Raw genomic sequence first — 27,609 nt, forward strand, 5'->3', positions numbered from 1 at the left:
CACTCAACATATGTAACATTGATAAGGTGCTGACATATATAGCTTAACAAAATAGCCCGAATTCTTGAACACAAAAAAAGGAAAATTTTTTTCTAAATGAGGCTAAGGTCCCTTGACGTCTGCACCAAGAATCGGTTGTGTTCAGTGCAATTTTCTATGCTGTTGTCTGCTGGGGAGGCTGCATCAGACAAAGTACACAGATGGCTGGACAAACTGGTAAGTAAAGTTTATTTATATAGCACTTTTTATAGAAAGAATTCACAAAATGCTTTACAGTAAAATCCGAAATAAGACAGACATAAGAAATAAAGGCAAACTGTCAAAAAACACACACCTCCACTTTAAAGAAGAGCTTCAGCTGCTTTTTAAAAGAGTCAACAGAATTTAAAGCGCAAAGTGACAGTGGCATTGCATTCCATAGTCACAGTGGCAAAACAAAAAAAGCTGGTTTTGTTTTTGGACAGAAGCTGGACACCCTGAGGAAGATTGACAGCATGTTGGGAAACCCAGAAAATTCTCTTCATCCCATTCTGACAAACCAGAAATGCAGATGCACTACTTAAAGGTATAGAAGATCCTTCATGCCCACTACCATCAGACTGTAAAACACCTTCATCTGTTGACTCAGACTAACGATTGCTTGTTTATTAATTACATTTTTACCTCCACCCAGTGTAACGGCAGAAGTTATGTTTTCATCTGGGTTTGTTTGTCTGTCTGTCTGGACGATAACTCAAACAGTTATGGACGGATTTTCATGAAATTTTCAGGAAACGTCGATACTGGCACAAGGAACAAATGATTAAATTTTGGTGGTGATCGTGGGGGGACTGATCTGCCTTGCAGAGGTCTGCGCTCTCCCAGTGCTTTTCTAGTTTTGTCTGTTTTTCTTTATTTTTCTTGGACTGTTGAAAAAAATGTTTTTCCCCCTGGAGATCAATAACATTCATCTCGATTTGTATCTGTATGCATCTCCTGTTGTTTTGTCACTTATCTCCACATCAGCTCAGTGAGTGTTCATTCATCAGTGAGGTTTTATCTTCAGAAGTAGAGGTTTTTCCTCACCCACATCACACAGAGACAGCGAGGAACCCGGAGACCATAATGCAAACCCAGCATACACTGGTTCAGTGAATGTTGTGTTGTAGGTGTGGAGGTGGATCAGCCGGTCAGAGGAGAGTCTGTAGAAGGACAGATATCCAGAAGGACAGTCCATGTACACTGCTACTCGACCAGAGGAGGAGGAAGGACAGATGACTTTTTTTTCGTAATTGTGCCAGACCGTGAGACCACGTTCAGAGCAGAACAGACTCCAGGACTGATTCTTTCTTCCAAACACACAGTCTTTACTTTCTCCTTTCCTTCTAATTCCTCTGTAAGCCACTGATATGGAAACCCCTTCATTCCATTCCACTTCCCAGTAACAGCAACCAGTCAGACCAGTTGCACACAGCAGCTGTTCCCAGATATCAAACCTGTCCTGATGCTCAGGATAGGACTGATCCTCCTTCACATGAGTCACCTTCCTGTTATCGTTGGACAGTTTTAACTTTCTATGTGCAGTGTTTGGATCCAGTGTCAGTTCACAGAAATCTGATGAAAAGAAAAGAGAAGAGTTTATTATCTGACAGGTTTATTTTGTGATTTAAAATATACAGTATCAGTTAAATGGAACAACGATATTCTGTTTTCTCTAAGCCTGTATCACTTTGATACCATAACTTATAAACTCTGTATTAAAAACTCATAGTGTACTGTTTTGCTGTCATGGATCAAATTAAATCCATACTTACACTTCTTCAGACCTGGTTTTAATCTTTGTGGTCCATCATGATCCACCCTGTAGGAAGAAATGCATTGGTTTTCTATCCAACACAAACTGTAACAGCTGTTCATTATGGAACACAGTTCATTAGTTTGTCAATGACATGCAGAAAGAGAAGGAAACTGACATATTATGTCTGGAACACACTGATTACCTGTCATATGATTAGTAGTCACATTACTCGTCGATTTTCATTTCCTTCGCATGTCAACAGATTAGAGCAGCCACATGAAAAGTGTTGCAGACCAGAGTGGCATTTTTATTTATTTATATTTTAATGAAACAGCAATTTTTGATGCAGTTTGCAACAACCAGGGGAAACATTTGCCCTCAAATAATTGGTTACGTTAAACATAGTCACAACTCACAACCTCTTGATCATTGATTGACAGTTAGACCATGTGATCTCTTTATTGGCATGTGACTTAGTGTCAGAGAAACAGTACTGAACTCATTGATGTTCTGGAGGATGACCAATCCCATCAGTGACATAGCAGAAATGCGAATCCTCTGTGTAGTGTCAATATTACTCAAATAGAAATGAAATGGCAGGATACAGGAGTAACATCCACTTTTCTAGTGTCTCACAACTGAAATAACTTTCAAACAGCCCTGAACCATTAAAGAGCACTGAACATGAACTGAAGACTACTTCAACTGCACAGTTGGGCTGATTACAACAACCAGGGAACACACAGTGTTTAATGCTCAATTGTATTAGTGAAAGAATATTTGTAATCAATACATTATTTTATTTTTAAGGCTGTGTGTTTATTTTATGAAACCTTGCTAGGTATATGCTGCACCTATTTCATAAAACCCATAAAACACTTGAGGCCATGATCTGCTGATGTTACTGATGTAAAATCACTGTAAACCACAGTCTTAAGTGGCCTACTACCGACAAAAAAGGAAATCGTCTTTAATGTTAACAAAAAGAATTCCCAGAGGAACATAAAAACAAAGAATTTAGGTATGAGAAGATTTCCTGAATTATTAGTAAACCTTAGAAGACCAATCCAGAGAGAAATGAAAGAACAGGGCTAAGTTTAATCTCCAGAGTCTTGGCTGTCCATACCTGAGAGTGTCCAGTCTACACTGTGGATGTTCACGTAAAGTCGACAGCAACTGCACTCCTCCTTCTCCTGGATGGTTGTACTGAAGGTCTAGTTCCCTCAGATGAGTCGGATTGGACTTCAGAGCTGAGGCTAGATAAGAACAGCCTTCCTCTGTGATCAGACAGCCAGACAGTCTGGAAAAAAGAGGGTTTTGATTTGTTTTTTTATTGCAGGCAATAAATCCTGCAAAGATTACATATCAAGGTATATATGTAAAACAGAAGCTGTCTTTCAAAGAGTAATCTTACCTGAGAGTCTCCAGTTTACAGTTTTGGCTGTTCAGTCCTGAACACAGTATCTTCACTCCTGAATCCTTCAGGTCATTGTTACTGAGGTCCAGTTCACTCATTTGAGACGACTGGGAGCTGAGAACTGAGGACAGAGCCTCGCAACTTCTGTTTGTGAGATTACAGCCACTCAACCTGAAACACAGCATATAAAACCAACATGGTTTTGACTATCGAATAATTACCAGCATCATTATTTGTAAAAAATTCTGACTGACTTACAGAACCTTGTTGGATGCTTTTACCACTGGCATCAGCCTCAGAAGAGTTTCTTCTGAGGCAGAGTATTTCTTCAAGTCAAACACATCCAGATCTTTTCCTGTGGACAGTAAAATAAAGCCTAGAGCTGACCACTGAGCAGGAGACAGTTTATCTGTGGAGAGACTTCCTGAACTCAGGTACCATTGAATTTCGTTCACCAGAGAACGATCATTCAGTTCGTTCAGGCAGTGGAACAGATTGATGCTTCTCTCTGCAGACAGATTCTTACTTAAAATCTTCTTGATGTGTTTGACTGTTTCCTGATTGGTCTCTGAGCTACTTCCTGTCTGTGTCAGCAGACCTCGTAGGAGACTCTGATTGGTCTGAAGTGAAAGACCCATGAGGAATCGGAGGAACAAGTCCAAGTGCCCATTTGGACTCTGTAAGGCCTTGTTCACAGCAGCTTGGTGGAGACGTGTGAGTTTATACTTCCCTCTTTCTTCTGACAGCAGATTGACTCCAGTGTTGATGAAGGTCAGATGGACATGAAGAGCAGCTAGAAACTCCTGAACGCTCAGATGGATGAAACAGAACACCATGTTCTGGTATAGTCCTTTCTCCTCTTTAAAGACTTCTGTGAACACTCCTGAGTAGACTGAGGCTGATCTGATATCGATGCCACACTCTGTCAGGTCTGATTCATAGAAGATCAGGTTTCCTTTCTGCAGCTGCTCAAAAGCCAGTTTTGCCAGAGACACAATCATCTTTATACTCTCTGGACTCCAGTGTGGATCTGTCTGAGATCTTCCATGATATTTGATGTTCTTCAATTTGGCATGAACCACCAGGAAGTGGATGTACATCTCAGTCAGGGTCTTGGGCAGCTCTTCTCCCTTTGACGTTTTCAACACGTTCTCCAGAACTGTCGCAGTGATCCAGCAGAAGACTGGGATGTGACACATGATGTGGAGGCTTCGTGATTTCTTGATGTGGGAGATGATTGCATTGGCCTTTTCCTCATCTCTGAATCTCTTCTTGAAGTATTCCTCCTTCTGAGGGTCAGTGAACCCTCTGACCTCTGTCACCAAGTCAACACAGTCAGCAGGAATCTGACTGGCTGCTGCAGGTCTTGTAGTTATCCAAAGGCGAGCAGAGGGGATCAGGTTCCCCTTGATGAGGTTCATCAGCAGCACATCCACTGAGGTGGACTCTGTAACATCAGACAGGATCTGAGTGTTGTTGAAGTCCAGAGGAGGTCGACACTCATCTAGACCGTCAAAGATGAACAAAACCTGGAAGTCTTTGAAGATGTAGATTCCTGATTCTTTAGTTTCAGCAAAGAAGTGGTGAACAAGTTCCACCAAGCTGAACTTTTTCTCTTTCAGCACATTCAGCTCTCTGAAAGTGAATGGAAATGTGAAGTGTATGTTTCTGTTGGCTTTGTCTTCAGCCCAGTCCAGACTGAACTTCTGTGTTAAGACTGTTTTCCCAATGCCAGCCACTCCCTTCGTCAGAACTGTTCTGATTGGTTTATCTCTCTCAGCTGAGCCTTTAAAGATGTCTTACATGTGATGGTGGTTTCTGGTCTGTCTGGTTTCCTGGATGCTGTTTCAATCTGTCTGACCTCATGTTCATCATTAACCTCTGCAGCCCCTCCCTCTGTGATGTAGAGCTCTGTGTAGATCTGGTTCAGAAGGGTTGGATTCCCTGCTTTAGCGATCCCCTCAAACACGCAGTGAAACTTCTGCGTAAGGTTAGACTTCAATTTATCTCTGCACTGTAGAGAAAGCATCTCTGAAACAAAACCAATTAAACAGTAAATGCGATGATCCTAAACATTTGGCTAGTACAGATCAAATACATTCAAATGCTTGTTTCTTTACAGAGCTGGAACACAATATCCCTCTAAAAGTTTTCCACATTTCCTCTTTGGATCACATTAATGCCTTAGTCCGATGAGTCAGTTCAGAAGATCCATGGGAAGTGAGGAAATCAAGGGGTGAGTTATCCTGGTTGGGGATAATGGGGTCCTTATTAGATCCAGACCTGAGGCGGGGGGGTTTCATCACTGAGACTCAGTGGCTTAGTCTAAAGGTGTTCCATGAGACTGCCCTCTTGTGGGCCCACCACCCACAGGACAAGCCATAGGGATGTGGTCCAGTGTGTATTGGGCAGCATCTTTAGGTGAAGGCAAGTGTGGGTTCATTTGTAGCCACCCAGCCCACTCTACATAGGACTTTTTCCTGGTAAATGAAAGGGTTATTTTCCTGTTCCTTTAATCAGGGAATGCACTGAATTACAGTCCAGAGTTCACAGTTTTCTAGGAGTCACTTGGTTGTACTAGAAGTTGGTCTCTGAGGATTCCACTGTTCTATTAAGAGACTTCAATGCTCACATGGGCAATGACACTGCAACCTGGACCAGTGCGATTAGAAAGAATGTCATCAATAATCTGAACTCAAATGGTGTTTGTTGATGGACTTCTGTGCTAATCACAAGCTGAGCATAACAAACACAATGCTTGAGTATGAGGGTGCTCGTAACATTAGGTCAGCGATCAACTTAGCAGCCATGTCATCAGTCTAGTGACCATGAGAGGAACTGACCTGTCAAATGATCATCATCTAGTTGTACATTGGATCAGGCGCCAGGGAGGATCCTAGACAGACTTGGTACATGTCTAGTAGATTTGAGTATGAGGTGAGGGGAAAAAAAAAAAAAAAAAAAAATCAAATGTTCATGACTTCTGGAGTTGGCCATAAGGATGTTCTGGCAAACCATCTGACATCTCAGGGAAGTAGTGCTTCACCTACACTGTTTACTGAGGGGTTGGATCTCTGTTGATTTCATACGGGGACACCATTGGGCAGTGAATATTGTAACATGCCAAAAATAGTGTGACCATTTTTGTATTGTATTTAATTTAGGCAGCTGGAAAATAATTTCCTTTGTTTGACAGGGTTTAATATTACTCTGAAAAATTAACTGGCAGCCACGTCATTTTATATGTCATGTATATTATGAAAAAACATGATAAATGTAAGCAGCATCCAGGTGGAACCTTTGTCATGGGAGCGGTTGCACTCCAGGTTGTTTCAGGTGGGAACTTCTGCCCATGCATCAGATGTAATCTGGATGAAGAACTGAATGCTCCGTGTCTTCACTGCTGCTCAACTTTATCTGTATTTCACAGATTTGTACTTTGTTACTGTGGTACCATACTTGGGACCTGTAACAATATATTGAGGAGTTTGGTCATCAGGAGGAAGTGAATGTAGAACTGCTGCTCCTCCACATCTAGATGAGCCACTTGAGGTGGTTCATCTGGTAAGGATACCCCCTGTACACCTCCCCATGGTCAGGTGTTTGATGTCCAACTAGGAAGAGGCCCCTAGGCAGACCCAGGGCACACTTATGGGATTATATATGTGGGCTTGTTTGGAAATGTCTCAATGTTCCTTAGAAGAACAAAAGGGGAGTTTAAGATCTCACCTACTCTGAGCCTAGATAAGGAAGATAATCAACCTGTGTGCGGATTCTATTAAAGCTGTTAAATGCTCTTACTCATCTGTAGAATGTCAGCCACTTCCTCCTCCTTCATCCTCCTCAAGAAGTTCAGTGTGATCCTCAGAAATGATTCTCTGCTGCTTCTCTGCATCTCATCTTCATTCTGACTCTCTGAGCATTCTGGGTAATCTGGACTCAGAACCTTGTGGAACTTCTTTAGCTCATTCTTCACAAAACTGATGATGTTCTCCTCCAGCAGCTGGAACACAACAACATGTACATTTTAACAGCTATCAGTAGGATCTGTCTGCATTTGGTGTCAATTGTTTTCTGATACTTCTCAAACTATCAAACCTAAAAGCATTGCATGACTTTTTCCAATTCTGAGTATTTTCAATCAGGTATTTTATGCACAAACTGAAAACGTGAATGAAAACATCTTAAATGAAAGACACCTCTGTTTTTACATTTACTGACCACAAATATGGAGTCCAGGTCTGTTTGGTGCTGCTGTGCTGACTGAACACTGAGAACCTCTGAGATCTGCTCAGGAACTCTGTGGAGAGAATGTTAACAGTATTTCAGTCAGTATTATTCGGTCTAATTAGATTATTGAGCCTTAAGACCCAGGGTCCTGTACTATGAAGCAGGATTCAGGGCTTATCAAGGTAACTTCTGATTTGACCTTGAGTTTACAGATCATGAAGGTGGTTTACTTCAGGTAAATCTCCATGGTAACTTACTCTGTACTTCAATAACAGACCCCATGAACCTCCGTGTGCAGAAGAAAAATGAGAACAATGAACATTACCTCAGTGAGCTAGTGAGAGGGCCTGATTAGTTATACAGAATATTGAAATCATTTGTATTATATTAATCTGTTTTTATATTCAACTATATTCACTCTGACTTCTGACCAGTCCCAGGGTTAAATTAATGGAATGCACATACTATATTATCTGTTTCTTAAATGGTTCAATACTCTGACACTGGTCATTAATAATATGCAGCAATATTGGGTCAATAGCTGCCCTGTTAGATCTCAGTCCACAACATGCATTCACTCTACTACCTCCCATTTGACAACAAAAACCAGAGGAAATGGATGAAGACAATAAGGGAAGATTAAATTCTAAAACAGCTGAAGAAACACATCTGCCTCTGCCAAACCAGATCTTTATGGATCCCCCTGATACTAATAAGACTCTAATGAGGGGTTTCATATCCTCACAGTATGCCTTTTATTTACAGTCCTTTATTTCTCCTGTCCAGGAAGGCAAATAAACTAAACCTTTGGGACAACATAGCTCTATTTAGGGGAGGTGCACAAGTGAACAGGACATGAAACTATGCTGCTGTAAATGGACCAGCTGTATTTAAGATCAAATAAAAAAATACCATTGTCAATTTAATTGTTTGATTATGGTTGTATTTAACTGTTTAATTATGTTCAGATTATTTTCATGGTTTTATTCAGCACTAATTTAGCCGTGTCTCCTAAATGTGTCCCTGTGCACTGTGATTTACTGCAGAACAGACACGGACTATAAAAATGACACCCATCGCTGTATCTGATGTAGATTAAGCCACTGAAGGCTGAATGGTTTATGAGGTCACTGTATGACTGCCAAATCATTTATGGCCTATCAAAAAAAAGGCACAGTCATAAATTACCACATGGTTTAGACGTGTTATTGACTCATCTGCTCATGGTCCAGGTTCAGATACTTTCAGTCTATGTAGTTTGAGTCCTAAACACCCACTTTTACATGTGAATGTTGTATACATATGTTACAAACATGTCCTCACCTCTGATCAGCTGAGTGCTGTCCATCTTCAAAGAAAATGTGTTTACCCATAGATTGATCACTCATCATGGACACCCCACTTGGTCCAGGTCCAGGTTCAGTTAGCTTCTGTGGACTGAGCCTGATAGGAACATAAAACCCACCAATGAATAGAAGCTCGGTATTTACGTCATTTAAACTCTCTTATCTGAAATACAATGATGACATGAGATTTTTGATTTTGGTGCAGACTATGTCAAAGAGTTGGACAGACTACACCTGAGGTGGTTTTTGAGGACACTGAAAAACTTAAAGAGTAGGGAGGAAAGGAAATTATATGAGCCAAACAGGAGCATTATGAGCATTTAAATTGTATATTAACTAAACAGCCAAAAACAGAAAACAGGGTATTCTGCTCTTAGCTGAGGATGTTGTTAATTTAGTTCATTTTAGATGGATGTATGGGGTTGAAGCGTTTCAGTAGCTGATCTGACCTCTGATCAGCTGGGTGATGTCCATCTATGAAGAGGATGCGTTTATCCATAGATTGGTCATTCTTCGTAGACATGCTGCCAGGTCCAGGTTCAGCTCCAGGTTTGGGTTTAGGCTCAGGTTCAGTTCCAGATACAGGTTCGGTTTCAGGTCCAGGTTCAGCCCCATATACAGGTTCAGGTTCGGGTCCAGCTTCAGGTCTGGATTCAGCGTCATGTTTGTGTTCAGGTTCAGCTCCAGGTACAGGTTCGGGTCCATGTCCAGGTCCTGGTCTGCTCCCTCCCCCCTCTCCGTCCTGATCCATGTCACATCCACCTTCACACAAACAGATCTCAGGTGTTCAGTGTCATCGTATCAATGTCTGTGTGATTATCAAACCCTATTTTAAAGTGAATAACCTGTTCTTTTAAGTCTGGTGTGAAGACATGGACTCATGTGTCTTTAAAGATCACATACCCTAAAAACTTTTTTTTTTTAACAAAACCAATATGAGTATTTAACCTTTTCATTATCATGTTAGAATACAGGTCTGGTGTTTTTAAAGTCAGATCAGACTGGAGTTTACTCAAGTCCAATAAACACTGAACAATTCTATATGTATACATGTGTTTTATGTCTGTATAATTGTGTTGTTTTTCATTATTACCTCCGCCAAGGAGGTTATGTTTTTGCCAGGGTTTGTTTGTCTGTCTGTCTGTCTGTTTGTCTGTCTGTCTGTTAGTGTGCAACATAACTCAAAAAGTTATGGACAGATTTTGATGAAATTTTCAGGGTTTGTTGGAAATGGGATAAGGAAGAAATGATTAAATTTTGGTGGTGATCGGGGGTGGGGGGGCCCACGGGGGGGGCCACTGATCAGCCTTGGCGGAGGTCTGCACTCTCCGAGTGCTTCTAGTTTCATATTGTGTTGACGTTGCAGTATCTATTACTGTATCAGACCTTGAATGTTCATATCACACTCTTATCTCCATTTGTCAGGTAAGTCTATATTTACTAATGGTCTGGTAATTATTAAACATTTAATGTCGTTGTAGTTAAACTATTTTTTTCAGTAATCAGTTCATTGGTACATTTTTTTTTACACCATCTCTAATAAGCATTAATATGACAAATGTGTTAAATATGTTTTGACAACTGGTTTATGGATTTTTTTTTCCACTGATATTTTGTCAGTTTATTACTTTTCTTGTTATTATCAGTGAATCTACTGAGCTAATTTAAAGACCCATACAACATTCGGTTCATTAACAGAGTTGTCATTTTGTCACTTAACTTGTAAGCGACAAATATCACACATTAAAATAATTCTGATGTTAAAGGTAAATTGAAGTTTCAACCTGTGAAAACCCAAGATTAAAACAGACTGATATTTCACCACTAGATGAAGCTGTTTCCATCAGTTCAGTTTTTAGTCAACACAACTGTAAAAACCTGAAGATGAACAGCCAGGGTCAAAGGTCAGAGTGGGGCTGTTCTAATCAATCACTGGCCTGTTGCATTGTGGGTAACTTCTGTCTGGACACATCAGTAAGACAACTTAGTATGAATCAGTGTGAGCAGATTAATCTATAAAATACATAAAGAAAAGACATGACTGTTTTATTTTGAAGCTAAGATGTTCAATTTAATACAAAGATCAACAACAGATGCACACTTTTAACCTTAAGAATAGCATTCGTTTTAATGACCTGCATCGACAGGACTTGAGTCAGCACAGTATAATAAGTGATAACTTTTAACAGACATAAACTGTTGTAAATGTGTTTTTCTGACTGTACAGCTGTGTTGTATGTTTTATTTCTTCATGGTGTAAACTCATTGGCAGAGACTAAATTTTGGACCTTCATGAATTTCAGTGACAATAGCTCTAAATTGGTCATTAAATTAGATTCTTCACTAAATAGTCTCTTTAAATCATTGTATATGATGTTAAATGAGTGAGTAAATACTGCACAAGCAAATATAAAACACTAGAATTGCTAACAACCTTTATGTCTGCTGCCATTTTAACTCTTTACGACCCATTTTTGTGGCAACTTTCAAGTGAAATTTTGTCCATATTTAACTTTTCTTAAATGGTTTTTCACCATTTCTTTAATATTATCCTCTGCTTTTTATGTTTTTTAGTGGAAATCATATATTTTCAATTTCCATTTTCCATATATCAATTCAATGACCGTATAAATGTTCATAAAAGCTTGGAGTTAATTCATTATATTAAAAACAGAAAACTGGAGAGAAAGTGATGTTTTCAGCAAAATGTATCATTAACTGAACATCTCTACCTAGTGTACTGCCATCTGTCAAACTATGAGTACGTAGGTTTTACTGGTGCATAAATGTTGCAGAAGATGACAGTGTTTCCATGTTTGCTACAGAGTCTCAGAACATCCAAAAAAAGACATCTGATACTGATGAAAAGCTGAGAAACTGCATTTTAACTGCATTATTCTAATGCATTGATAGGATTTGTAGTTTTTTTTTTACATATTAGATCAGTCAATGATTTTGTTTTGATTTAGGTTTTTGAGGGTTGATAGAATGATCTGAGGAGAAAATGATTAGAAATAATGGCAGTGAACTCACCACAGGACGATGTTCAGCTTCAGCTCTGCTTTAATTCTCGTCTGATGACTAACATGCTCCAGAAATATGACCAAAAATATGATCAGCTCTGACCTTTGAACTAGAACGCCTACGGCAAGTCAAACATTGACAAAATAAAGCCTCAGACACCATAGGTTGGAGATGAGTGGAAAAGCTGATAATCCATCAAGTCCCACAGGATAAACCTGCTATAAAAACCAGACTTAACAGTGTAGAATGTCTCTAAAACACCACATTATCTCTTTATTTTTTCTTTATAAGATCATTTACATTTCATTTAAAATGGCAGAAGCCTCTTTCAGCCCCAGTAGAAGAAATGCATAACAGAAAAGGTCATGATGAGGTTTATAATTGTTGTGGACGTTAGGGTTTTGATGTGTGGCCAGGTATTTGATGATACTTTGATGATTAAAGACATACATTTATGATTACTAGCAGCATTGTACCCGTGGTGCCACTGCACGATAGCATGAGAGGCTAAAATCGCCCAGAATACCTCACAACCTTTGAATACGGACATAAAATTGTGCCTAGTAGATAGTGGGGTAATGTTTCTATTCATTTGGCGAGTTTGATGGCGATTGGGCCTGTGAAGGCTGAGGAAAATCTGTATAAACGCCCTCCCATGCTGCAACATCGATCGGATGGACAACGTGCATTATATGGTAGGATTATTTTTTTAATTTATTGACGTAAATCTCAATATCAAAACTGTTATCACGTCTGAATGAATAAATTACACAAAGAAAATGACACTATATTTAAATTTACTGAAAAATAATATAAATGAACTGAAATTAATGAAATATTTAGTTCATTTTTGACAAATGTTCAACAGGTTTGAGTTGATTTTTCCTGTTAATTGATGTTTATATTAAAGTTTTAGGCTGTGGGTCAGTCGATTTGATGGTTTTGATATTTGACCAAGTTTTTTAAAAATTAATTTGACATTTATGTACTTTACAAAAGTATTTCCGTGGCATCTTGTAACACTTAATTGTATTTGAGAAGTAAATGTTTTACTGTATTTGATGTTTACCATAAAAATGAATGATTCAAAGCAGAACTGAGTTTCTTCTGATAAATCATCTCTGCAGAAGGACAATGATTACCTCTGATACTTCAGTACACTTCTGAATTCTGTTTGTCATTTTACTGTCATTTCTCTCATGTCGGAGTCTGAGGGTAGTTTAGTTTTTCTGGTCTGTTCAGCAGACATGATGACAGCTCATGGTGAATTTCTGTAGGTCTGGTCCAGAGGAAGCACCAGAACCTGGATGAGTTCAAGTTTAAGAAAGTAGAACAGGATTAAAACCAGGTCGAAATGTTGGGTTTTCAACACTAGGTGGCGCTGTTTTCATTATGACTGAAGTTATTGTTCAACTTCAGGCGGAAAATGAGACTATTCATGAACTCTACTGTTAAAGCAGACTGACCTGGTGCATCATGGGAAATGTAGGAGACACTTTCATTGAATAAGTCTGTCTGTAAAAATTCTTTAAAGTGAGTAAAGGGTGAGGGTACTTAATCCTTTCATTTGTTCAGATTCATCAGTTTAATCCATGACCAGATTTAACATGATGAATCTGTAAAACACAAAAACACAAACAGCTGACGGTTTAGAAGTGGACAACAAACCCAGATGTGGAGGAGTTTTAATTTAAGGTGAAGTATTTCCTGAATTCTTAATTTTCTCCAGATCAGATGTCCCTCTGCACAAACTGAACCTGGATCCAAAACCAAATGCGGCTTTAACCCCTTCACTTCGGGGTTTGGGTCAGTCTGTGGTTCTGCCGCAGACCAACCCGGTTCGGTTCTGCTCCGCCTCTTTGTTCGTCTCCACCTTGGTGCGCAGACCTGGCGCAGGGACCCAGTCTGGTTGGAAGCCGCAGCAGGAGGAGGGGGACTCTGGACGCCTTTGTGTCCGCAGTCCTCCGGGCTCTGCAGCCGGAGACGCACAGCAGCTCCCCGACCAGGAGGCGGGAGAAGCCGGCTTTGTCCACCGCCACACACCGGGAGGGAGAGTCTGATGGACCCGGAGGTTCCGGTTCAGCAGAAAGAGGAAGAACCCAAAGTTAAAGCAACGGAGGGAGGAGAGGAGGAGGGAAGGGGCGGTTAAAGGGGCTGGATCTCCAGACGCACAATTGTCACTGTCAGACCTGATCAATTTGATCCGGAATAAATCTGGACCCGATGGACGGCACAGAGGGGAGGGAGTCAGACGGACCCGCCGGGGGTCTGCGTCCACACCCCGGCTCCGCAGCTGTAGACATGTCGCAGGAGATCAACGTGGAAAACTGCTACGACATCCTGACAAAAGCCAAGAGGGAAGGCGCGGCGGAACTCCGGGACCGGATCTACCGCTTCATGAGCGACCACTACCTGCAGGTTCTGCGGAACCCTGCCGTGTTCGGTCGGCTCACGGCGGTGGAGCGGGAACACATCCTAGCCCGGAGGATGGAGGGCAGGAGGGTCCTGGCGGTGGCGGAGACCACCGAGGTCTACGAGCGCGCAGGGAGCCGGGAGAGCAGCCGACCGCAGAGTCCGCTCCTGGCACCGGAGGACCCGAACCAGAGGCGGGTGTTCTACCTGCGGCCGGACTCCCAGCGGTGGCAGGTCCTGACCACCCTCCCGGACGAGGTCCCGGCGAAGGGCTCGGGCATGTGCACCCTGTACAACTACCTGTTTGTGGCCGGGGGGATCCGCGCGCACGGGGACGGTCGGTCCAAGGCGTCGGACCGGGTGTTCTGCTTCAACCCTCTGACCGGCACCTGGAGCCAGGTCCGGCCGCTGAGCCAGCCCCGCAGCCAGCTGCGCCTGGTGTCCATGGACGGGTGCCTGTACGCCATCGGGGGGGAGTGTCTGTTCACCGTGGAGCGTTACGACCCGCGTGCGGACAGGTGGACTCCGGTGGCCCCGCTGCCCAAAGGCTCGTTCGCGGTGGCGCACGAAGCCACGTGCTGTGGGGGGGAGTTGTTCGTGTCAGGGGGGTCTCTCTTCTACCGCCTGCTCCGGTACAGCTCCCGGAGGGACGAGTGGGACGAGTGTCCCTTCAACGAGAGCCGTCGCCGCTCCACGGACATGGTGGCGCACCGGAGCCTCGTGTACCGCTTCGACGTGGACCGGGAGCGCGCGGGGGTCAGTGTGTACAAATACAACACTGTAGTGAAGGTGTGGCATGGGGGGACGTCCTTCCCCCTGGAGAACCCGCTGCCGTTCCGCTGCGCTGTGCTCGGGGACCGGATCTACTGCGTAAACCGGATCCAGACGCTGCAGTTCGAGGTGCAGGGGGACCAGGAGGGGTTCCTACCGGAGGTCCTGCAGTCCCCCACCGAAGCCCGAGGAGCCCTGGTCCCCTTCGTCCTCAGCCTGAACCAGGACGGGTTTACCCCGGGACAAATCGCGGTCCAGGACTGACGTACCACAGGCCAAAACCACATAAGAGCATGACCCTGCCTCTGGACCTGGTCCAGACTGTGCCTTTTGTTCAGTTCCATTATGTTTGCATTTATTGGGAGGTTTTATTTCTGGATGTTATGAGTTTGCGCAGCTGCAGAACATCTGGAGGACTGACTTGGACCTTGTTCTGGTCTGAATCCCTTGTTCAGTCCAGTGATGAATGTTGATACTGTTCAGCTCCGACTGGATGTTTCTGAGCTGAGATCATGAAATCATGAGGAGAATGTGCCTGGTCATTGTCTCCACTTTTTCAGTTCAGTCACTTTAGAGAAGAATTCAGCTCTAAGCTGTGATCTGAGCAGGATGTGATCAGTGTCTGATCTGGTTTAATGCAGACTGAGGTGCAGAAGCCCCAAGGTCTGGATGTTGTGTTGAAGGTCTGGTAAAACCTGATTCTGAACCAATAAACTAAAGTGATCAACTTGCCTGAACTTGGTCCTGGTCTCTGATCTGTTCAGAAGAAACAGTTGTCTGATGCAATAGTAAACTCAGAAAGCGATGAGGTCTACATGCAGTCCAGAATCAGTCTGATTTATTCATACGAGTCTACAGGGTCCTGAATGTCCACAGTCAGACTGGACTCTCAGACCCTTTGTGTTTAGTTCGTCTTATACATGTTTTAATCAAACACCTGTTGCTATTTTACATCAAATCTTTAAATCCTGATCCAGTAGAAGTCCAGTCTGGTTGTGGATCCAATGGTCAGGTTTTGAGAAGACAGGGTCTGTGCAGGTTCATGAGTGTTTTGTGTATCTGATGCAGTTAGATAATTTTACACTTGTTTTATCATATAAATGACTAAAAGGCATAAAACCTGGTCATAAAAATTTAACAAATGAAATAACTGCTGAACAACACTTTCAAAAGTTTTCTATCCAGAATAAAAGCACATCCAGTTTCTATGGTGTTAAACAGAATGTTTAAATCTTGGTTATTTCATAAAACATTAAACTCACCTGCAGCTCACCTGTCCATGTAAAGAGTGATATTATCATCAGACACTCCTGGCACTGCCCCTTTAAAGTGGAACACAAAACAGTTTCAAAGTTGAGCAAAGTTAAAATACGCATTTCACATGTGTTTCAACATCCTTAAACTATATAATTAATGAGATAATCATGTGACTGTCATGGCCTGGCTCAAGACCATAACAAAAGAGGACCAAACACACCAAGAACCATTTACCAAGTTTGATTTGAAATTCTCAAAATCAGAGATAATGCCACAAATCAACAAAAGGTGTAAGTGGTCCATCTGTATCATCAGTTTGCATGTGAGGTGTTGCGTAAGTGGAGCTGTATGTGTGGAATGTGTGCAAAAGGAAGAGAACCAAAGCTGATCACCATACCTGGCCAGGTGAGAAACAAGGAAAGAACAAAGGAAAAATAGATCAGGGCTGAGTGGCAACACAATCCAGATGAACAGGGAGAGGTAGGCCAAAAGCCTCCCAGGCTTTATAGACAGACCCCAGGTAATTACTGGAGACCCAGCGCTTGCAGAACCTAGAGCTAGAACAACTAGATGGACAACATGAAACTGAAAGGCTGGGCCATGACAGTGACCCATTCTGACATAAACTTACCTTTAATCATGTACTGAGACAGGAGAAACATTTGACTATTTTCAGTGTTTGAGCTGCTTTAATATCTGTATGGTTTAATGTGTCAAAACAAGACTCACCTGGTTCCAGACAAACAGGCCGATGAGAGCACAGCGTCAGGCGGTGACAATGACCAGTTATATGAATCAGATTCTTTGTCTGAGTCCAACAGTGATGTTTTTGTTTGTCGCTGATGCTTCAAAATAGAGAAAAGCAGAGATTCACATGTAAAGATACGGGTACACAGAGGTTTATCAGAAAAGCATCTTAAGATCCACAGCGGTAAAGTACCTGTCCTTCACTACAGTATTTACATCATCTGTAGTTTTAAACATCAGACTATTGTACTTTTACTGTGACGGATAAATGTCCGATACAACTACTGACAGAGACATGTGATGCTCAGGAACCAATGAGATGAAAGGATTAAACATAACAGCTGCAGGTCCTCAATGTCCATGAAACACTGCATAATAACAATAACAGTAATAATAATAATAATAATAATAATAAGAAGAAGAAGAAGAAGAAGAAGAAGAAGAAGAAGAAGAAGAAGAAATTAGAAAAATATGTACAATGCTTTACTACAAACACAGAAAACAAAGATAAAATACACTTACACAAACACCAGGTGGTAAAGATAATAATTAAATACAAGCAAAAGAAGATTCATAATAATACATAAAACTATAACAATACAGTCCAACAACAGTCTATAAAAACAAAGCGATACCAGACTCAAATACAGTGACCAGTTTGTGTAGAAGAATGGGAAGAATAAATGGTAAAATAGCCAAAACCTAAAATAATTTAAAAGAAAAACAGTTTGAAAAGCCTTTCAATATGTTTACAGCCTCTACAGCCCAGTTCATGATGCTTCAGAGAGTTAATATAAAGATTATCTTGGTGACTTTCACTCCTTGCTCTTATGTGTCCAAAGAAAAACCAAGATGACGATGACTGAAAAATGGCAAAACCATCATCCACATGACTTTACAGATTAAACAGTAACATCTTGTTGTTCAATGTCAGCTCATTAACAGTCTGTGTGTTTGCATGTCTGTGATGACTAGTGTATGTGTGGTTTGAGCTGAAGCTGGTCCACAGACTGTTTTCTGGTCTGGTTCAGTCCACGTTAACCAGATTATATGTTTGTGTCTGATTGGATTTTCTCTGCAGCAGGATGTTGTGATGTACTCAGACTCTGAATCCTGTTACGTTCATCAGATCTCCCTGTTTCGCCGATTTAAAGGAACCTTCATCCATTTCCATTCTGTTCCGTCTCAGTTCAGAGCTGAGTTAAACCCAGTGTTTCTCCTCGTCCATATTTCATTCTCCTGCTGACAGAGTCGGGGTCTGATCCAGCTCTCAGCTTGGACTCCATATGTCACAGCCTCATTACTATGTGGACTCTGATTCAGGTTTTAATCACATTATAGCTCTGACCTCCTGCTTTTTGCTGTGATTGCAACATTGAGGCTCGACTGTGGATGTGAACCTGTTTGTGCTGATTCTGCAGAACCTGAGTCGTGTATCAAATGGTTTTTAATTACATTCATGGAAACACTGTCAACTCTAAGGCTCTGAGTGGACCAGTGACAGGAGCACTACTCATTTAGTTTAATTATTGTTAATGTAGTTTCATGTTATTCGTTTGGAACTGAAGATGTTTCTGTCTCATCATGTCACTTTAGTAATTCTGCATCTTTGACATCATTTTTGCACTCTGTCACTTTTGTTTTGTTGCGTCTTTTACATCAGTTTCATCTTGTTTAGGGTTTTACATTGCTTTTGCTGTTGCAGGATATGACATTTTCTAACTTCTTTCTTTATCGTGTCCAGTCACTGACTTTCTCACAAGTTAAACCAGTGTTTTCTATTTTAATTTATTTTTAGAACCTGATCAAATTATCTCAATATTTGAAAAATATCCAAAATAAAATGATAAAGGACATATGAGGTTATAGGTTCACTACAGTTCAACAGCAGCTGTAAGACCCATACCATTGTATGGGCTACGTAAACAAACAGCAGTAGATGATGGAGGCTCCATCCTCGGGGTCTTTGTCTAAATCAGTCATCACCAACCTTTAAGACATAGACCTCAGATCTCCATTTTAGGTTTTTATTTAGGCTTAAACGCTGACATAAAATTGACAATGACTGTCAATGAAAGCAACAACATGGCAGGCATAGTTTTTTATTTCAGTGGTTCTCAACTGGTCTGTCTTCAGGACCCACTATTACCCCTCAATGGCAAGCCACGATCCAAAATGATTCAATTAAACTTCTCAGATTTTTTTAATAAAACGATGGCATGTTTTGAACCTGAGATAATACAGAATATCACAGTATGCCAACACAGAAGACAAGTTTAATGATAAACCAAACTGACCAGCAGGTGGTGATGCTAAAGAGCAGGGGTGGCCAACCCTGGTCCTGGAGAGCCACAATCCTGCATGTTTTAGATGTATCCCTCTTCCAGCACACCTGACAGTCATTATCAGTCTTCTGCAGAGCTTGCTTGAATCAGGTGTGTTGGAAGAGGTATACATCTAAAATATGCAGGACTGAGGCTCTCCAGGACCAGGACCCCCGCTAAAGAGGGAAATACTAGCGTGTTGACCCGTGGTGAACCATGCGTTCTAGATGTGGTAGTGTTTTATGCTGAGAACTTTATTTCGTGTCATGCAGGGTGGTACTGTGCTTCCTGTCAACCGTCATGGACTGAAATTAGTTAAATGCGTCGTTCCTGTTTTTAACTTCATTTTCTATCATGCAGCAAGGTACTGCACTTCCCATCAATGGTCATGGGCATAGCTCTTATAATTATATTCTATTATAATCTAAAATTACAAATATCTCCCAAAATATTGGTCCTATCAACTTGCCGAGATATTTAATATAGAGATGGGACTATTCCTCAACTGTAGGTACCAAACTGGCCAGTTAAATACGTCTGACTTTCACAGAACTATGCAGAAACACACACACAGCACACACACACACAGATGCCCTGAAACCTTACTGCAGTCAAACTAGCCCTGATTCTCTTCTGCATAATCAAGCCAGCACCTCGTGGTTTTCATGTGTACTATTTATCTGATAATTACGGTAAAGTAAGATGGCTAATAAGCTGGCTTTAAGGTTATTTTTAACATGAAATCAAATCTTTTTCCTCCATAAGTATTTCACAAATGTAGTATATTTGGTATTAGTACTTCATATACTATTAGCAAAAACACTATGAACTACTTTTACTGTGTACCTTTGGAGTAATCATACTCCAAAATCCCTTCCAAGCTACAAAAGTGTTCTTGTCTGAAATACTGTTTGAGACTAAATTCAATGATGAACTAGAAAAACACTTGGAGAGTGCAGACCTCCGTCAAGGCAGATCCTCCCCCAATCCCCACCAAAATGGGGTTAAACCTTAGAAGGAGGAGGTGGTGGATGCTGATAGTCGGGTGTAAATTTGTCTTCTGTCTTTGTTATTTTAATCCTGTCTGTGACCCTTTTCAGTTTTATTTGCGCCCAATACAAGCCAAAACTTAACATGCTATTGTCATGTATATACAACATTTCTTTCCTAGTGCTATCGCAGTAACTTAGTTCTGTGAGGTAATGCATAATCCTGTACGACTGACCCCAGAGGTGTTTTGACAGCCCCCCCCTGACCTGGTTGATGAATGAGAATCACCGAGCCCACAGATTGAGAATCATAATTTACATTTGTTTTACATTTTCCAAACTCAGGTACAGCTCAAGTAAACTTCACACATGATTTCTTATAGAAGTCGTACATTTTGCTCTTTCTGAGTTCAACTGTAGAGTGTCTTCACATGGTAAATGAGGAGCCGTTGTCACTGGATCCATCCACAGAGCGCTGAGTGGACACATAGATCTCTGAGGTGACTCTGGAGAACCTTCAGGGGCAATGTATTTCTTCCCCAGGCACCTGAGGTCTTGGATGATCCTCCTGAAGTGGTTCCTAAACTTCACCCCTATGAAGGCGTACAGCACTGGGTTCAGGCAGCAGTGCAAGTAGGCGATGGTCTGCGTGATGGTCTTGGCCACCTGCACATTGTCCAACACATTGCAGTCCTGCTGCTCGAACATCGTGACAGTATCGTAAAACAGCGTGATGTTGTAGGGCAGGTGACAGATGATGAAGACCGCCACCACAGCAAAAACCACCCGCACCGCCTTGTGCCTCTGGAAGTTCCTGGCTCTCAGGAGGGTGACGATGATGCTGGTGTAGCAGAAGACCATGATGAGCAGGGGCAGAAAGAAGCCCACCGCCAGCTGAGTACTGGGGACCACCACCTTCATGAAATTGGCTGCGTTGTTGTTGTCAAACCTCAGCTCGCACACATTTTGGGGCTCAGAATTTAGAGTCATGTTGTCGAAATGCAGTATGTCTATGCTGTGGGAGGGTGTGTAACAGTCATAGAAGTAGAAGGTGGGCACAGACAGCAGCAGAGCGCAAATCCAGACGATGGCGCAGATGAGGCGGCTGTAGGGCAGCGAGCGCAGACGGAAGCTGCGACGGGCCTGGACGATGGCGATGTAGCGGTCAGTACTGATGCAGGCCAGTAGCAACATGCCGCTGTACAGGTTCACGCTGTAGGAACCACGCAGCAGCTTGCAGGCCACCGACCCCATGGACCACGACGTCAGCTCATTGTAGACGACGAGGGGCAGCGAAACCACAAACAGCAGGTCAGCAATGGCCACATTCAGCAGGTAAACATCGGTCATGGACTTGGTTCTCTTGTAGAAGGCGTAGGTGATGATCACCAGGCTGTTTCCAAGGAACCCAAGAACACAGATGATGGAGTGGATGTATGGGCCCACCACCTGCTCCACACTGTGGTTGTTGTCATAATGACAAGGTTCAACAATGTCGGTTCCATTAATGTAATCATAATAATCAGAATAATCAGAATAATTAGAATAATCCCATTCCTCTTCTGGGTAGAGCGCCATCTTGTTCTACCGTTAATGAGAGAAAAAGAAAAGGTAAATGGTGATGGTGAAGGTCAATGGAGTTTGTTTTATAGTTGAAAGAAAGACAACACAAAAAGAAAGCAAAGGGACACATGGAATTAAATAGTATTAATTACAGTCACCTTGGTTTCCAGTTAACAGATCTGCATTGTCAGGAGTTAAACTGTGTATTTTCTGTCCTTCGTAATTTGTTTGGGATTATCTGCCAGTTCAACAAAGTTCTATGCAGTGAATACCACTACACTTTAAGCCATGAAGTCAGTCGCCCTGGACAACTGCAAGAACTTTGACTGAAACTGGCACCATTCAGAGAGCAAAGACCAAGAGTTCCCTCTGCTGCAGAGGCTAAATTCCTGAGAGTTTCCAGCCTCAGAAACCACAGATGAACAGCACCTCAGAATAGAGTCCGCACAAATGTTTCAGAGTTCAAGAGGAACAAGTATAGACACAGTCGACTATGTCAGACTTCATGGCCAAAGTTCAAGATTATCAGAGTATCTTTATTATCCCCGAGAGGCAATTTGATTTACAGCCATCAGTGAATAAACACCCAACATCAGCCATCCAAGAGCAACAAATACTGACACAATCCCAATTTAGCTGCACACTTTCACAAAACCCAGAAATGATTTTTCTGTTTAGCAGAAACCCACCAATTCATTGAAACAGTGTCAAAATTAAAACCGGAAAGTTTGCAGTAAAAATACATGTGCTTTCTTACAGCACCAAGTTTGTCATCAATAACAGAACCCAGATACTTGTACCTCAGTGGTTTCTCCCAAAATCCAGTGGTGGGCCGTCAGGGCCTGCAAGGCTGTCTCCGCTGGCCCAAAAAAATATCTGAATCACAGAATAATGTTAATTATATTTTGTCCATGAATACTTATTCAATAATTCCAAATGGTCTGTCTGCTTCCTTTCATGGCTTTTCCCCTGGTTGTGCTGCTTCCAGACCTGTATTTTCATATTAAAACATTTAACCAATCACATTTCAGCCATCATTTGTTGCCAGGCAGGGTGGAGGCCTTCACAACCAGTTCTGCAAGCCCTCTAAGTAAAGCATAAGTTTCGATGATGCTGTTGCTTCAACCAATCAGATTTTGAGTTGGCAACACCAAGGCCCTCTAGTAGGATATGGTAACGCCAGTGTATTCACACCCTGTGATTGGATAGTCAGAGAGCGTACTAGCCAAAGCTAGCAAACTGCATCTGCAGCGAGCTGGACCAACACAAATATAGTTGTGTTGGTTTAATAGCTGTTTTGTTAAAACACAACGGCTGAAGGAACAGAAGAAATGGATTTGGATGTAGATTTATTGTCAAAGCCATTTTCAAGATGGACTTTTCCAGAAAAGCTGGACATCATTAAGAAAGGCCGGACAATTCTGAAGCTAGCAAGCCTGTCACAACAAGGAAAAGGATTTGTCTGTCACTTTCAATCCACTAACTACTACCAGTACCCCCGGTACCTGCATGGATAATCTGTACAACAGAGCAGTTGAACTGTTTTTGAAGAAAGAAAGGAGGATGGATTTTGTGTACAAATAATCAGAATTTTTGGTGTGTAAAATGTTGCTATTTTCCTAAATAAAATTGCAAGTTAATGAGGTTATAATTGATGCTTCTTTAAGCCTCAGTCACAAAGCTTCGTACGAACCCATCGTTCATACGAATCTCCCAGTTCATATGAGTTCTGGAGTTCGTAGACATTCGTGGAGGCAGCAGTAGTTTCTTATAGCCGTCTTGAGGTGGCCATACACTGTGCGATTATTTCGATCGTTGCACACAGCTCCATCTCAAACTGTGCGAATCAATCGTAAAGTCAGGCTCATGATTCATGTTCTCACACTGTACGGACCGATGCTCATGTACGACCTGACTGCTCACACTGTAGGACCATACGCCAGAGGACGCACGACACGTTCGAGTGTTGTATCCGGAAATACAACTTTAAAATACAAAGGAATCCATAAGTGTGTAGACGATTGTGTATTGGCGTGAGTCATGAAATGGTAGTGCTAAACAAAAACCAATGAGCTGCTTTGGCAATATGTGCCATTATCTGCGGGGAATCAAAGAAGAAGAAAAGATGACGACGTGTTTGGTGCAGGAATTGGTTGGCCAGATGCGGACAGTACGGGCTGACAATCCTACAGTGGGAACTAGAGGTAAGCTGCAAAAGCTAAATTGCACTAGGCCAATAGCCAGCTACTGTAAGATTAGAATTAGCTGACAGTAGCTGGCTATTATTGTATTCGTGCATGCACAGTGTGAGAATTTGAGGCCCATTGGCTCGTGGCGCTGCTTCGACAGTGCGATACCCTCACGAGGAGCGAGCAGGATTTCAAACAGCTTCGTTTTCCTTGCAAACACACGATTGCTGGTCGTGAGGTGGTCGTGAGGTGTTAATCGCTTCTCCTTACCTCATGTACACTGCACGAAGCACGACACACGATTAGAGGCACATCGGGCCCGATCCCAAAGAGAGTCGCACGAGTGAGAAATCGTCTCTAAAATCGCACAGTGTATGGCCGCCTTTACAAAGTCGGTACAGCTGCCGTTCAAAACGCAAGAGCATCTTGAGGCTGCTGTGAGAAAATGACGTGATTCTGAGTCGTACTAACACCGTATACAGTTGTCACAGTCTTCATAAGGGTGCCTTAGACCTTCCCACATCAGACCTACAGCCACTTCATGAATGATTTTGTCCTAAGGTCAATGCACATCACCCCTATGTGAAACTCACGGTGCTCCCAAGTCGATGGTTTGAAGATCTTACGCTGTTTCAATCTGACAACAGAGGAAGAAGAGGGACATTCTAAAGCGCTTAATAAAAAAACACAACTTAATGTAGTTGAATGCCCCAGAACAGTGATCAATCAGCACCAAAGTCAGTGTGAACATCTGTAGTCATGTCCACTTTCACCTCTGCAAAAAAAAAAAAAAAAAAAAATCAACACTTTAATCTGACAGTACTGTTCATTCATTACTTCATTCATTTATTTTCTGAACCACTTTATCCTCCAGACGGTCGCAGAGGCACCGTAGCCTATCCCAGCATTACAGATGTCCACACATAATTTGGTGATTACTGATGCTCTTTTCGGACATTAAACTACATTCACCTATTTTTACATTAAGCCTTTTGTGAATGTGCGTTTTCTGTGTTTGTGTGCTGTCCGTGGTGCTGAAATCACACATTACTGCGCAAAAACGGACCTGTACTGTTAGAAATTAGGAGTCATAATAAGACATCAGATGAAGAAATTTGAAGTAGAAGCTATAAGAATAAAACAAAGATACACAACAATAATAGAGAGAAGTGAACGTTAAAAACACTAACCGTCCAACACACATCCATCACCCTGATCCTTGTCCCGGTGGACTGTGCATTATCTCTGCAGATTTGTTTCAAGTTTATTTTTCTGTGAATGAAAGACTTTATTCATGTTCTGCATCATGCGTTTGAGACCAGTCATTCACTCTGTCTTGGCAGTTTGTATTCGACCCCTCCAAGAACGCCACAAATGTCATACTGCTGCTGCTCTGCACCTTACTGTAACGGGCTAAGTACAAAGGCTGAACCCAAAAGCAAGGCCACAGAGTACAAGTAAAATTTAGTGTTTTTATTAAACACTTTAACAAGTGAACAAATACAACACAGAGAGAATGTTATTTCTTTGAAGTCACTGAGTCCGGGGATAAACGTCTGGGCTTCGGGTGGAAATGGCTGACGACCAGCAAGGCCGAGCCGGGGAAACCCCAATGGAATCCCAACTAGGGGCAAACAGAGGGAGGTCAAAAAACAAGCCAGGTCATACACAGGGAAACAAACAATACGGTAACGGTACATGGGGGACAGGCAGAACTCACGGTCAGTAATCCAGGCAAATGGTCGAAGCACAGGTAACCGGTGGAGGCTGAGGTAACAAAGGGAGAAGGCAGAGACAGAGTCGGGCACACGAACCAGGTTGTAGACGAGCAGGCAGGATAGGAACAGGCAGATTCGGTGGTCAAGGGACGAAAACGGGTCGAAAACAGGCAGACAAACGAACAGGATCCAAAAACGCTGGTGAGTGAGCACAACAAGTTGTAGAACACAAACTGGCAAACAAACAGGGGAAGACACAGGGTTTAAATACACAAGAGGGCGGGAAGACAATTGGACACAGGTGGAACACATCAGGGAGGAGTCAGGTAATCAGCACAGGTGGACACAATCAGGGAAAGGAAGTAAAGACACCAGACATGACACATGAGGGAAACTTAACAAAATAAAACAGGAAATGACGACAAAACAGAAAAGACAGACAAATCCAGACACAGTCTGAAAGCCGACATGACACTTACGTCCACCTGTCTGTGCATTTGTTCGTGTGAATGTCGTATGGGACCCCAAAAGTGTTTTTGTCTGAAATACTGTTTGAGACTAAATTCAATGATGAACAAGAAAAGGCCTCCATCAGGCCTCCGTCAAGGCAGACCCCCCCCATCTCCACCAAAATGTAATCATTTGTTCCTTGTGCCAGTATCAACATTTCCTGAAGATGTCATCAAAATCCTTCCATAACTTTTTGAGTTATCTTGCTAACAGACAGACAGACAGACAGACAAACCCTGATGAAAACATAACCTCCACTGTTCCTTGGCGGAGGTAATAGAATACATTTTTCCATTAAGTAATTCATGAATCTAGTATATTTGGTATGGGTACTTCATATACTATTAGCACAAACAATATAAACTACTTTTACTGTGTACTTTTGGAGTAATCATCAGTATATGATGTAGTTGGTGTCATACCTGAGTTTTGTTTGATATGAATGGAAACTTTGGGTCTTCTTTTACACTGTGAAATGTCTGGTGTTAATTAGCATTATAGCGCATTACTGCCACCTACTGTTAGGTAGAGTGAATAGGTGGTGCTTAGCTCCTTAAAAAATAAAGTACAGGATTGGATTCTTAATATTATTTTTTGCTCGGACAAAGGCCCACTGAGAATGGGTTTGTGACCCACTTTTTGGTTGTGACCCATCAGTTGAGAATCACTGTTCTATTTGATCCCAGACTGAATTGATGAAGGAAATATGTAAGGATGGACCACTTGTCACTTACTGGAAGGGTCCCAATAAAAAGATTGATTTACTGATGCTATATTTTGAGAAAGAAGCTTAATGTATGTCTATGGTAGAGAGGGCTTTTTGGAGCCAAACATAGCTGCACCAAGTGGCTGTCAGTGGTATTACAACTTTTTGTTTATCTCCATTGGTGTCATTTTTCAGTTCTTAGCCACGTTTGTATGAAAGTTCAAGGGAAATAGTGCTTATGAAACTTAATGTTAATAAAAAAATTGCATATTTTCATCCATGTTTATTTTTCTGCCATTATTTGGAGCTACAGGGAAACAAAGATCTGCCAGTTGATCACAATCATGGGTTGTTGACCCTGGGTCTGATCTGAACACATGAGAGCAGACGTTGGTAACAGCAGGATATCCACTCATCAGAAAATCTTCACAACATTTTAAAAATTAAGCATCCGGAGCAACTGAAGCCTGGGTTTGTTCAGACCACCTGAACTCAGACCAGACACATTTGGACGCTCAAAGTGTTTTTTGTTCAAATTGGGAAAAGACCCTGATTTGGTTCAAGTATTAATATAAACAATGGGTTATTTTTTTTTCCTGACATTGCAGTATTTTTTCAGGTGCAAAACC

General features: G+C 41.9%; 1 protein-coding gene and 2 pseudogenes across 1 annotated transcript; 1 reads left to right on the top strand and 2 right to left on the bottom strand.

Moving 5' to 3' along the window:
* Window positions 1–916: 916 nt before the first annotated feature.
* Window positions 917–12,238, bottom strand: LOC115415149 (NACHT, LRR and PYD domains-containing protein 12-like; annotated as a pseudogene).
* Window positions 12,239–13,715: 1,477 nt separating this feature from the next.
* LOC115415152 (kelch repeat and BTB domain-containing protein 11-like) lies at window positions 13,716–15,714 on the top strand. Its single transcript, XM_030128627.1, has one exon. The coding sequence runs from the start codon at window positions 14,018–14,020 to the stop codon at window positions 15,239–15,241; it is 1,224 nt and encodes a 407-aa protein (XP_029984487.1). The 5' UTR covers window positions 13,716–14,017; the 3' UTR covers window positions 15,242–15,714.
* Window positions 15,715–19,428: 3,714 nt separating this feature from the next.
* LOC115415153 (C-C chemokine receptor type 6 pseudogene) lies at window positions 19,429–22,803 on the bottom strand (annotated as a pseudogene).
* Window positions 22,804–27,609: the final 4,806 nt, after the last annotated feature.

Source organism: Sphaeramia orbicularis, chromosome 24 (assembly GCF_902148855.1).
Source record: "Sphaeramia orbicularis chromosome 24, fSphaOr1.1, whole genome shotgun sequence".
Taxonomy (NCBI): domain Eukaryota; kingdom Metazoa; phylum Chordata; class Actinopteri; order Kurtiformes; family Apogonidae; genus Sphaeramia; species Sphaeramia orbicularis.

What these genes read in the sequence shown, in the direction of transcription:
- LOC115415152 (XM_030128627.1), top strand. Translation starts at nt 14,018, where the DNA reads ATGGACGGCACAGAGGGGAGGGAGTCAGACGGACCCGCCGGGGGTCTG.